The sequence below is a fragment of the Oryza sativa genome, chromosome 6 (genome assembly GCF_034140825.1).
Source record: "Oryza sativa Japonica Group chromosome 6, ASM3414082v1".
Taxonomy (NCBI): domain Eukaryota; kingdom Viridiplantae; phylum Streptophyta; class Magnoliopsida; order Poales; family Poaceae; genus Oryza; species Oryza sativa.
The window spans coordinates 4388134-4400292 of NC_089040.1; the positions used below are offsets into that span (position 1 = coordinate 4388134).

Below are 12159 nucleotides of genomic sequence, written 5' to 3' on the forward strand. Positions count from 1 at the left end.
TTTTTGAGGGGTCTATTTTGTAACTTTTTTATAAAAAAAAGGTCAAAATGTAAAAAATTCAGTGAAATTGGTAGTTAGAAAAAAAAATCCAAGGTCATCCTATTTGTTTTCTTTAAAAAAGGTAGTAAAGCTAAATAAAAGCATCCCGGATTCAAATTTTGAAGCACATCCCCCTTTTACTTTTCAGAGAAAAAAAAGAATAAAAAATAAAGCAAAGCCGGCGGGCAGGTAGTCAGGCACAGACAGGTAGGCCCCGCTCCCGCTCCCCTTGGAATCATTCGCTCGCAACGCACACCCGCACGCACGCGCCCACGCCAACGCCACCACGACCCGTTCCGTCTGTTAAAACCGAAACCAGGCGGCGAAACCTTCAAATCCCTCCTCCCCCAAATATCAAAATCCCCCCCCCCCCCACCCCCCTCACGCAGCGAAGCTCGATTCCTACTCCTCCTCACGTCGTCGCCTCCCTCCTCCTCCTCCTCCCCCTCCTCCACCTCTCGCCTCGCCGCCGCCGGATGGTGCGGCGATCCCGCGGCAGCTGCTGCCCCGCCGCCGCCCATTCCTGAGCGCGCGCCGTCGTCGTCGTCGTTTCGGTTGTTGTCGTGGCCGCCGCCGCGGGAGATGTCGCTGTTCCGGCGGCTGTTCCACCGGCGGCCGCCACAGGGGCTCGTGGAGATCTCCGACAACATTTTCGGTTCGTGTTTTTTTTTATTTCCCACTTCAGTACTCCATAATTACGGTATAATTTTGTTTTTTTTTGTTTTACTGCGTTCTCTTCGTGTAAGCAATACCATGTTAGCAAGCATGAATCTACCACGCGCTTAATTTTTTTATTTACGTTTTGTTCCGTTTTTACTGAAGCTGCTTTAACTTTCTGGAGAGAAAAAAAATCGTATGAGCAAAATGTGGTCAGGTTTGGGGGAGAGATAATGACAGCTGGGGGGGGGGGGGTCAGGGATTGGTATCAGTGGGTTCGGTTCGTGTATTGACTTGGCAATGTCGCGCGAGTTGTTGCACCCGACCACAATAGGAACGCGGGAATTGACCGGCTTAGCTGGTTATCACGACGCTGTCATTTCTTCTCTGAACGATGACGTACTCATTTAGATGGGATTCAGCTCTGAACTTGTGCAGTTTTTACCACACAATGTTTGCTGGAGTAGCTTTTCTGGCCACAAATTGAAGTTTGGAATTCTTTGGAGTATATGATGCTCCTTCTGATAATGTTCAGAAGGAATTTTGGATTAGCTCAAATCAGATGCACATGAGTTCTGTTCTGTGAAAATGATGAGCACTATAGATGGGTGAACAACTGGACATTAGAGGTTGAATTGTCATGCTTGTGGTAAATTGATATATTCACAGACAAACAAGATGCAGTTACATGATTTTCTTGTTGTTTCCAAAAAGGAACCTGTCATGGTTTGTGAACCTGTTGTGTGACATGGCTTCTTGATCTTCTGATGAGGCTGACCATCCAAAACTACTCCATTTTCTGTTAGTGTTAGTTACCCACTTGTGTGGCTGACAACATACCATCCACATTTTGTATTCTTGAAAATGGATTGATGTTTCATTCGTAAGGCTGAAATGTTCCTATCACTATTGCTGTTGGAAATGTCCACCTACTCCTATTGGACATGGTTTGAATCTTTATGATAACTATACTGTTTATAGTAGAATTGATATTGCTCCCAGTTTCACCTTTCTTATGCTGACTACTGGTTACTTCTTTACTTTTCAGTGTTTAACCACTGCTTCTCCACGGATTTCTTTGAAGAAGATGAGCTGAAACCGTACATCGGAGGCATCTTGAAACAGCTAATTGGCCGCTATTCCATTGACTCATTCATGGTGTTCAATTTTGAGGGAAGCAAGAAGGACAACCAAATTGCCTGCATTTTCTCGGACTTTGATATGAGTGTGATGGGTTACCCACGAAACTATGAGGGATGCCCCTTGCTCACCATGGAGATGATTCACCATTTCGTGAGGTCTAGTGAAAGTTGGCTCTCATTAGGCCAGGACAACTTCTTGCTTATACATTCAGAACAGGGGGGATGGCCAGTCCTTGCTTTCGCATTGGCAGCCCTACTGCTTTACCTCCGAAGATATAATAATGAGAGGAAAGCATTGGAAATGGTCTACAAACAGGCACCACCTGGGCTAGTAGAGCACTTCTCACCACTGAACCCGGCTCCTTCTCAGATGAGATACTTGAAGTATGTGTCAAGACGGCACATGTCACCAGAACAATGGCCTCCAGCTGATAGAATGATAAATTTGAATTGTGTAATCATCAGAGGGGTGCCAAATTTTGATGGAAAAGGAGGATGTAGACCAATATTGCAGATTTATGGTCCAGATCCTTTTGCTCCTAATGACAAAAGTACTAAAGTTCTCTTTTCAACCCCAAAGACAAGTGATTCTGTCCAGCTCTACACACAGGTATACTTTTGTTATATTTACTAATTTATCATGAATAATATAACCTTTATTACAGTAAGCTTGTGATGTTTGTTCATGATGTGTTGGTTCAATAGTTCAACATTCAACAAAGTCAGTGATCAACTATCGAAATACCTGAAAGTGTAGTCAGATCACCTGGGGAGATCACCGGTTTACAAGTTTAATTGTTTCGTTATCTGCTAGTGCTGTGTTTTTTTCATCTGTCGTATCATTCTTTTCTCTACTAGCTTGTCTGGAATCCATTTTACTAGTTCATATGTCTATCGAACAGCTTTAAATTTGAGCTGGAGACTTTTATTTGTTATCAAAGTAAGAAGTATTTAAGCTTTAATTGCTGGATAGGAGAACATTGACATGTTTGTGTTTGTAATTCAGGAAGATTCTGAGATAATCAAGTTTAATGCCCGGTGTCCTGTTCAAGGAGATGTTGTCATGGAGTGCATTAGCCTGGATGAAAACTTTGAACATGAAGTGATGGTGTTCAGGGTCATGTTTAACATGGCTTTTATTGAAGACAACCTATTGCTACTTGATAGGGACCAGATTGACATTCTGTGGGACACAAAACTCCGGTTTCCTGTAGATTTCAGAGTTGAGGTACCACTTAACTCATGCATCTTGTACACATTTTTCACCTGCACATTCCACCTTCATATGTAGTTATGTACTCGTCTTGCCTTGATTATCATAGGTTATATTTTCGGAGATGGACACAATCACATCGCTTAACTCATCTCAATTATCAAGTGAGGATAAGGAAAACTTTTCTAGGGTTGAAGATGCATTCAGTCATCTGGATTGGTCAACCAAAAGCGATGACGTGACAACTAATGCAACAGAACAGAATGGGTCTAACAATGAGCATGATGGCTTTGATGCAGTATCTCTTCAGGAAACAGAAAACAGCAATTCCACATCTGAACATAGCTTGCTAGGAACCAGATCTGTCCAGGTTATTCAGATGGAAACAGAACATAACCATTCTTCTGCGCCAACGTTCGACATTGTCAAAGATCCGGTTGCTGATACACATTCCTTGCCAGAAACTTACTCACTTGCACTAGAATCTCAAGAGCACAAACTCTTTGAAGATTCATCTCCAAGGGAGCTACCAAAATTGGATACCACCAAGAACAACCCCAACTCCGACCTGCCTTCGGCGAATTCACGAGACTCAGAAGCTGCTGGTGATGCTGCTGTTGCTGAATGGTCAGACACCAACACGGACACGTTCCTGTCAGATACACCTTCAAGCAGCTCTCCATCAAGCCCGCAGAAGTTCGATGAAGATTCCATGGAGGCTGGAATTGTTGAGATCCAGACACAAACAGCAGAACCTCAAAGATGTTGAAGCTGCAAAATTCTTCCTCCTGTAAATTGGGGCAACACTGATCACTGGAGCTGCCCAGAATGTAGTCACATATGTCGATACATATACACCTGCACAGTACATTGGTAAAAAAGAGTGGTTTATCCAGACCACGAAGCATGTATAGCTGTTCTCTTCGGTAATGGTAAACATGTACAAAAATTTCAGATTGCCTCCAAATTTTGGAGAATATGAGTTCTTGCCGCGATGCAACTTGGAAACAAAGTCTTTTATCATTTTCCTCGCAAAAAAAATGTTCTTTATCATTTGGGATGTGAACTACAATATTGATGATGGTCGAAGTTCATGAGAACCACCATTGCGCCATTACATAGTGTGGCCTAAGGGCATGTACGACCACAATTAACTGACTGTCTTGTGTCAATGACGGTTGGGCTCCACAATAGGACGGTATGACAAACTATTTGTCACTTTTAAAATGCGGCAATTAAGAATTTGTCACTCGCAATATATGACATGTGAATCCAGTGGCAAATAGTAAGAGTGACATAGTTATATATCTCTAAGATTGGAGCGGAACCCCATCTCGAGCAAGTTTAAGTACCCAGAAGCGAAAGGACCTGTAGCCTAGTGGTTAGAAGAGCCTCAGTAACACTTTAGGTCCTGAGTTTCTCCATAGGAGCGATTTTTTCAGGATTTAACGGCTTTGTGCTTTCAGTGGTAGGTGACGTACCTGTCGAGTGTGCATGTTCGAAGATGCTCATAGGTGGTATGCGACGTACTCATCGAGTGTGCGTGTTCGAAGATGCTCATAGGGGTAAGATTTGCGTGCGTGCGTTCATAGAGGGTAGGTGTGCGTGCGTTGTGAGTATCTGCGTTGTACTATGTAATTCTTAAAAAAAAAAGTTTAAGTAGGCAGAAGCCCATCATAGTCAGGGCTAATCTCCATGGCCCCAAGTATCGGCCCAAATTGAACAAGGCCTCGTAGCTTGTAGGTATCGGGTTTCGGTCCGGGCCGGAAATGTCCTGCACTGACAGGTGACGAATCTCACAGCCCTAAATAACAATTTTGCCCCATATGATTTCCATGACACAGAAGAAAACCTACCCTCGCCGCCGCCGCCGTGATCGTCGAACGGCAAGAGATACGGCTCTCCGTATTGTGCCGGCGCTCGGACGGCGGCCGACGGCAAGATGTCGTCGCCGGCGGCGGCGGCAGCAAATCAGCCAGTATCCGGGTCTGCACTGAGCATCGGTGGTAGTAACTAGTAAACCCTCCATTCTCTTGCTGTTAAAATACATTTCATCCCTTAATAATCATCATGGAATCGTTGCTCTGATTAGCGTGAAACTCTCCTGAAAGTACATTCGAATTTCAAACAAGGAAAAAAAGGGGGGGTTACAAATTAGCGTGAAACTTCGCTGAAATGGTTCGATTCTTTGCCACCAAACAGAACGGTCAAAAGGATTAATTTGCACAGATTATCACCAAGCTAAGCGTAGTTGGAACAAAAACCAGGGGATTACTCTTTTGTCTCAGATGACAGAATTTCTAGCTGCATCCTGTTTTTGCTCGAGCGAGTCTGAAATTCTGAACAGATTCTTCAGAGATGCGAGACGATTATCACTACTACTCTAGCTCATCGCCATTGCTGATGGACCAAGCTCTCTCTCTCCTTTCCCCTGTACACATGCAATGCAATGCCAGCGCGCTAGCTAGACTACGAGACGGAGTAGCGCCGATTCCTCGACGACGAGCTCGACGACTTGGACGCCGGCGGCTTCGCCGACGACCTCGGGCTCTGCGAGCTCCCCGACGTGTCGGAGCTCTTGCTGACCACCTCGCCGCCGGGCGGCTTCCCGCCGGCCCACAGCCTGTCGAACATCCGCCGCGACCGCGACGACAGCGACAGCCTGCTGCTCTGGTTCGCCACGCTGCTCACCCTCGCCAGCTGCCGCCCGTCGTCGCCGCCGCCGCCCTCGTCGCCGGCGGCGGCGAGCTTCAGGCTCCCGAGCTGCTTCTTGAGCAGCGACGGCGTCGGCGTCGGCAGCGCGCGGGACTTGCTCCAGTCCCCACCGCCTCCGCCGCCGACATCGTCGTCGTCATCGTCCTCCTCCTCCACCAGAAGCCGCGCAATGCCGCCGCTCGCCGCCGCCGCCGCCGCCGCCGGGTTGTTGCCCCCCGCCGCGGCGCGCAGCTGCTCGAAGAAGAGCACCTGCACGACGACGCGGAGCGGGAGGCGATCGTTCTGCGCCGCGTGGATGCATGCCTCCTTGGACAGCTTCTTCACGTCCATCAAGCTCGAGATCTTCCTCTTCTCCGCCTTCGGCAAATTCGGATGCAACTGACAAAGTGACAACAGATTGCAACATGTTCATGTCAAAAATAATAGTTTAGAAATCATATAGTTAACTTGGAGGATGAAAATATGCATCAACATGCAAAATAAATCAAATTCAAGAACAAAAAAAAAGATGGAAAATGATCACTGTTTGCATCATGATTCTTGTCAAGCAAATATACCTTGAGAAAGACATCAATGGCGGTGTACAGTCCATCATGGGTTGCTCTTGCTGCATCAGGCATGGAGGTCGCCACTGCAACGAAGCTCGAGACCGACAGGTTTGGATCAGAGGCGACCTCAGCCAAGTATCCATCAACAATCTTGGACAGTGCGAGCAAAGATTCATCGTCGACGTCGGTCTCGAACATCTCTTGATCAAGGTTGTTGAGGAAGATCCCATCTTCAGTCACTCCGGCTCGCCTCATGAACCTGCCGACGAGCGTCAGCACCAGCTGTATGTCGTAGGTGGTCAACGCCGGTGGCCTTGCCGGGATCAGGAGGTCACAGACAGAGGCCTTGTGCAGCTGAAGGATCACCCTGTCCATGAGCTCCTCCTTCAGCATCTCACCGGAGCCGATCAGGACGGCGACCTTCAGAAGCTTGAGGAAGAACCGGCATGAGCAGCACGATGACCCCTTGTCTGACGGCAGCAGCCAGACGATCGTCTCGAGCAGATGGTTGTACGCCATGGAGTAGGCGTCGTCATCGATTGCCGCGGTGTCGAAGCATTCAGGAAGCCACCTTGAAGCATAGGCCTTGAGAGCTTCCCCAACAACATCAGAAGTGATCCTTCCTCTGGACTTGACAGCAACCATGACACGCTTGTAGAGGTCTACATCCAGCTCACACAGATCCTCAACCCACCAGTCTTTCGGAACCGGCTGCGAGTTCTTCCTCGCTTCCACAATCTCATCGGACGACGCCGATTTCCGGTTGTATGTGTATGACCACACCACATTGCAGGGGTTGGAGGTAGCCTTGGAAGCAATGGAGTCAATGCATCTTGCAGCCAGCTTCAGCTGCTCTGACCATGGTAGCAATGCATCAGTGGTTTGCAGCGCTATGATCGAGTCTTTCCAGCTTCTGAAGATGCCGGAGTTGAGGAACACCTCGATCTTGAACACCAGGTTGCTCTTGTCAACATCTTCAGTCATCCCAAGTAACTCGGCTGCACATCTTGCGGCGACGACATTGTACGCGTTGAGGGTCACAACCATGCCATAGCAGAACTTTGCACAGATCTCAAATATTTTCACTCCACCAGGGATGTCATGGATGTAAACTTCATCAGTGCCATTCTGGCTGGCCTCAATGATCAGCCTCTGTAGAAGGCTACTCTTGGATAGTAAGGGGAACTGAAAATGAATTGTGAAGTGGTCAAAGTTACAGAGTGTCATGTGTCATAACAGAGGGTTTTTTTAACAGGAAAATGGCCATGATTGAGCATCAAACATTTTGTTGGTTTGCTGTAGCATTCTATCTGTCAAACTTGTTTAACAAATTGATGATATCTTCCATCGCATTGCACGAGCATTGCTGTCACCTACCATTGAGAAAGCTTATGGAAATGGAGGAATGATCTAAGGAGAATGCTGGGAAAGATTCTGAATGCAACATGGTTCCAAATTACAAGTGGCTCTTGACAAAATATGGCACTGTAGCAGCATCTTCTGATGTGCTCATAGCTGTACATTGGCGCATGCATTGTTCTAACTCAATTTCAAGACTTGCCTTAAGACACAACAGTATAATCTAGCTTTGCTCATGCAGCAGTGACAGTGAAAAAAATGGTTTAAGGGATTATTACCTTGTGCAGGTAGAACCTTGCCTCCTCCACATGGATGACAATGTCTGATGGAAGTTCAGACAACACATATCTGCATCATAAGAATGATGTGTTCAGAGCTTAGTGGCTGACTACCACATAATAATAGCATCTCCTAGCAATGTACAGCAGTAAGATGTTCAGATTAACTTCACTAATCAAATGCTCTAAAGAACACATCTTTCTTGGCTGCAAGCTGCATGCCTGAATATTCTTGCTTAGGTCCAGACATGCACATAGCCACATATACTTCAACCAAAATTAAAAAATTAACAAATGCATTTTGCTGTTTTAATTATGTCACTCTCTGCAAGATCCAGTGGGCGTGGCCAGGTTGGTTGGTTCTATGCAAAGGGAGAGGAGAGCAGAAAGCAAGAAACATTTTTATCAAGGCCCAAGGATTGCAAGTTAGTTATAAAAAAAGAGATTATTTTGATCTTATCGCAACAACAACTACTACTACTACTACTACTATGCCTGCCATGTTTTGTTTGTACAGCCAAAAGGGAAACACCAGCTTTTTTCAGAGCAAAAGTGAGGTCGCCTTGGTCAAAATGCCGTGCAGAGAAACCCACGTAGCTCACGAGCACTTTGAGCAGTAGTTAGCCCCACATCTCAAGATCACAGTAGAACTGCTTCGATGACTTGAAAAATAAAATTCATTTTTGGTGGGTACACTAATCATGAAAATGCAAAGCAAAGCACACAGCAAAGAAAATATTTTTCACTTGAAAAGCAAACCTCTTCTACTATCATCAGATAAACAACACTTGAATCTTTATTTCTTTCCTGTTTGTACAACACAAGAACCTGCAATGCAAGAGCAGACGCCAAGGAAACAAAAAACCAAGAACACGTCTGGAGCAAGCTCAAGAACACAAGAGCAGGCTAAGCCATTTCGTCAGAGTAACCAGAACAGAGAAGAAACAGAGCGAGAGGAAGAAGAAGAAACAAATCCCCAGGAGAACCTCTCCATTTGATCACACTGGTAAAAGAACTAAAGAAGCAAGGATAGCTTGCAATGCTTTACCTGGAGTCGCCGCCGCCGTCGGTCTGGAAGGCGTCCGGCTTGGACCCAAGCTTCATGAACTTCATGGCGGAAGCAGAGATGAAGAACAAATACCAAATGCTCTCCTCTGCTCTGCTTCTCTCTCTTTCTCTCTTCCTCTCCTTGACGACAACCTCTCTGCAGCTCAGCTCAGCTCAGTGTGTGTGTGTGTGTGTGTGTGCTCCTTGCTTACATCTCACGTCTCCTTTGCCTCCTCCTGCCTCTTGTTTTTATCCAGGAAGCAGTAGAAGAGAAGAGAAGAAGACCAGGAGAGCAAACAGCTCAGCCCCAAGAAACACACACGGGCTCAGAGAGAAAGAAGAGAGAGAGAGATGGTTTGGTTTGGTGAGGAGAGGGGAGGTGGTATTAACTCGGCATCTTTACTGCGTTCCGGCTACTACGCAGGAGTAGGAGGCAGCAGTAGCTGTGTGGCCTGGTCATTTCTTTTTTCCAAATTTTCAGTTGAGCTTGTCGCAGGGGAAAGGTTCTCTTCTCTTTCATAAATGGAGGGCAACTACTGCAACCCAGTTTGATGTAACCTCTTCTCTCTGTTTTTCTGAATTTGCATTGGATGGATATGCTATATTTGAGGCTAACCATTTGAAAGATCTTGTCTTGTGAAAAAGCTCTGGGATTAAAAAAAAAGGTTGTGTCATACTAGTAGTAGTATGGTTGCCCTTGTCAATGTACTCATAGGCCATGTTTGGAGAACTAACCAAAAGCTATTTTAAAAGCTATTTTTTGGTTCAAGAAAATAGCTCTCTAATAAAATAGCCTAAGTTGTTTGGATCCAAGGGTTATTTTGAGAGCTATTTGACATTTAATGTACCTTCCCATAGAGAGAGAAAAGACACTTTTTCAGTGGGCCTCACCGGAAATAGCCCCAATTAACACCTCTTGGTGGGATATTTTTTTGCGTGGGTTATTTTCAAATAGCCCTTAAATAGCTCACCCTTTTGAATCTTTTTGGGCTATTTGAGCTATTTGAGATAGGGCTAAAAAATATCCCTTGAATCCAAAGATGACCCTAGTATATTACTTATCCTGAAGTAATCGGTCTCAGTGTTAAGTGGAGTAACACTTTTAGAAAGCAGATAGAAAGCTAAGTTCTGTTACTTAGCCTGAAGAAAAAAGTTTATACTAGTATCTTTATCAGTATTTTAGTACTGCTAAAAATCAAAGCTCACAGGTAGAATTTTGTAGATAATGGATTAAATCTCAGCCTCTACAGGACTTGATCCATGCAAAGCCGGATGTTTGGTAGTTGCCTAACCTTGCCATAACTAAGTTTAGGCTAGTTGTGGCATGGTGGCACAAATATGGCTTAGAAATAGTTGGCCACAAGTGTGGCATGCTTAGCTCTAAATTTAAGGGGCTGTTTGGTTCACTATCACAATTTGCCTCATCATGTCACAACTCAAGTTAGCCAGATTTGACTTAGTTAGGCATTCGTTTGGTTAGTGGCACACTTTTGGCAAGATTCCTTCACCATGATGTGGGTCCCATGTCATTGGCACATAAAAGTGTGGCAAATTTACTCTCCTATGGCTAAAGTGTGGCTTTAATTTTGTTGGCCACATGTTAGACATGTTAGCTAAATGAAGTATGGCAAGTTTTGGTAATGTAAGTATGCCAAACAAACAACCCCTAAGAGCATGACATGTGGGTCCCAAAGTTAAAAAAGTGTGGCATAACACAATTACGGTAGCGAACCAGATACATGCTAAAATACTATGGCATGACTAAAGTGTGGCGTGGTAAAGTATGGCAACCAACCAAACAACCCGCCACACCTCACTAGCAAATGGCCCAGCCCAAACATTCTTCAGGAAATTTGTACTCCTACCAAATGGATTAAGGACTGTCAACCTGTCATCACCAGGAATGGATCACTAATCACTTAATTAATCAGTTCATCTCAGCTCACCGGTCAGGACCAGTACTTAGTAAGTACACTGTACACGAAACAGTGGTAGGTTTTCCATCTCTTCAAGACTTGAATACACACAACAGAGAAAGATCAAAATACTACTACAGCTTTGTGGCTGGCTGGCTGCTGCCGCCACCACCACCATCACCATCACCAATTCACAGCTCCGTGCAAAAACTGTAGCTGCGTTTGTGTTTGGCTCGGGAATTGGGTGTGAAGAAAGACACACACAGAGAGAGAGAGAGAGAGAGAGAGATGGCACCGACCGGAAAGGCCATGGGCCAAGGCAAGCGAAGAAACACAAAACACAAACACGAGGCATTGCTGCGATGCAGGGGCTGCAGCGTAGCAGGGGGGTGCTTTCTCCTGCCTTCCTCATCCCAAGCACGAAAACATTTCGGACTGGACCCTCCCTGTTTTTCCCTGTCTTTCCCTCCCCCACACTAGAGTGCCCTTTTTGTGTCTCTCTCATCCCCTTTGAGCTCTCTCTTCGATGCTTTCTTTACTGAGTACTCAAAATTTTTTTCTACTACATCCGTTCTAAGGGCTGCTTTTAATCGCAGGGTTAAAAAAATTGGAGGAATAGGAAAAACACATGATTCTGATAGGAATTGAAATGTAAACCAGAAGATTGCAAAACACAGGAAAAACACAGAAATGATCGTTTGATTGGAGCGCAGGAAAAACGCAGGAATCGGATGAGAGATATAGACTCAAAGGAAATTTTCCAAGATGTTAAAGCTCTTACTATATTTCCTTCAAAATCCACATGCAATGTGACATTCCATAGGAATTTCATAGGATTTCAAAAGCTTCAATCCTTTGAATCAAAGGGCCAAATAGGAAAATTTTCTATAGGATTTGAATCTTATTAAATTCCTACGTAAATCCTTTTATTCAAAGGGGCCCTAAAATATATACAGCTATATTTATCTGTAAATCTGGATGAATAATTATCAGACAAGTAGTTAGAAGTAGTATTATTTTAGAATGAAGATCATAGTATTTACTAGTATGGAGATCAGGGTTTGCGTTGCCATTGGACATGGGAGTAAAACCAATAAAAAAAAGCACTGATTTTTAAATTTTTTATTTAATTTTTTGAACTTGGTCGATGTACCAGAGCGGTTTTGGTATAACACCGGGCAGTAAGTATGGTTACTGCGGTAACCGCCATTAAGGAAAACCCTAGCCGAGATACACATCTCATCT

At 44.9% G+C, this 12159-nt stretch overlaps 2 protein-coding genes across 2 annotated transcripts; one reads left to right on the top strand and one right to left on the bottom strand.

Annotated features, from left to right (window-relative positions):
* Nucleotides 1-377: 377 nt before the first annotated feature.
* Nucleotides 378-4063, top strand: LOC4340328 (formin-like protein 6). Its single transcript, XM_015788987.3, has 4 exons — nucleotides 378-694; nucleotides 1745-2448; nucleotides 2845-3066; nucleotides 3161-4063. Exons 1-4 carry the CDS (start codon nucleotides 622-624, stop codon nucleotides 3818-3820), a joined length of 1659 nt encoding a protein of 552 aa, XP_015644473.1. The 5' UTR covers nucleotides 378-621; the 3' UTR covers nucleotides 3821-4063.
* A 1154-nt stretch (nucleotides 4064-5217) lies between these two features.
* LOC4340329 (BTB/POZ domain-containing protein NPY1) lies at nucleotides 5218-9217 on the bottom strand. The gene is made up of 4 exons (XM_015788986.3): nucleotides 9000-9217; nucleotides 7952-8021; nucleotides 6324-7499; nucleotides 5218-6144 (listed from the first exon to the last, which is right to left on the bottom strand). Exons 1-4 carry the CDS (start codon nucleotides 9062-9064, stop codon nucleotides 5521-5523), a joined length of 1935 nt encoding a protein of 644 aa, XP_015644472.1. The 5' UTR covers nucleotides 9065-9217; the 3' UTR covers nucleotides 5218-5520.
* Between the last annotated feature and the right edge of the window lie 2942 nt (nucleotides 9218-12159).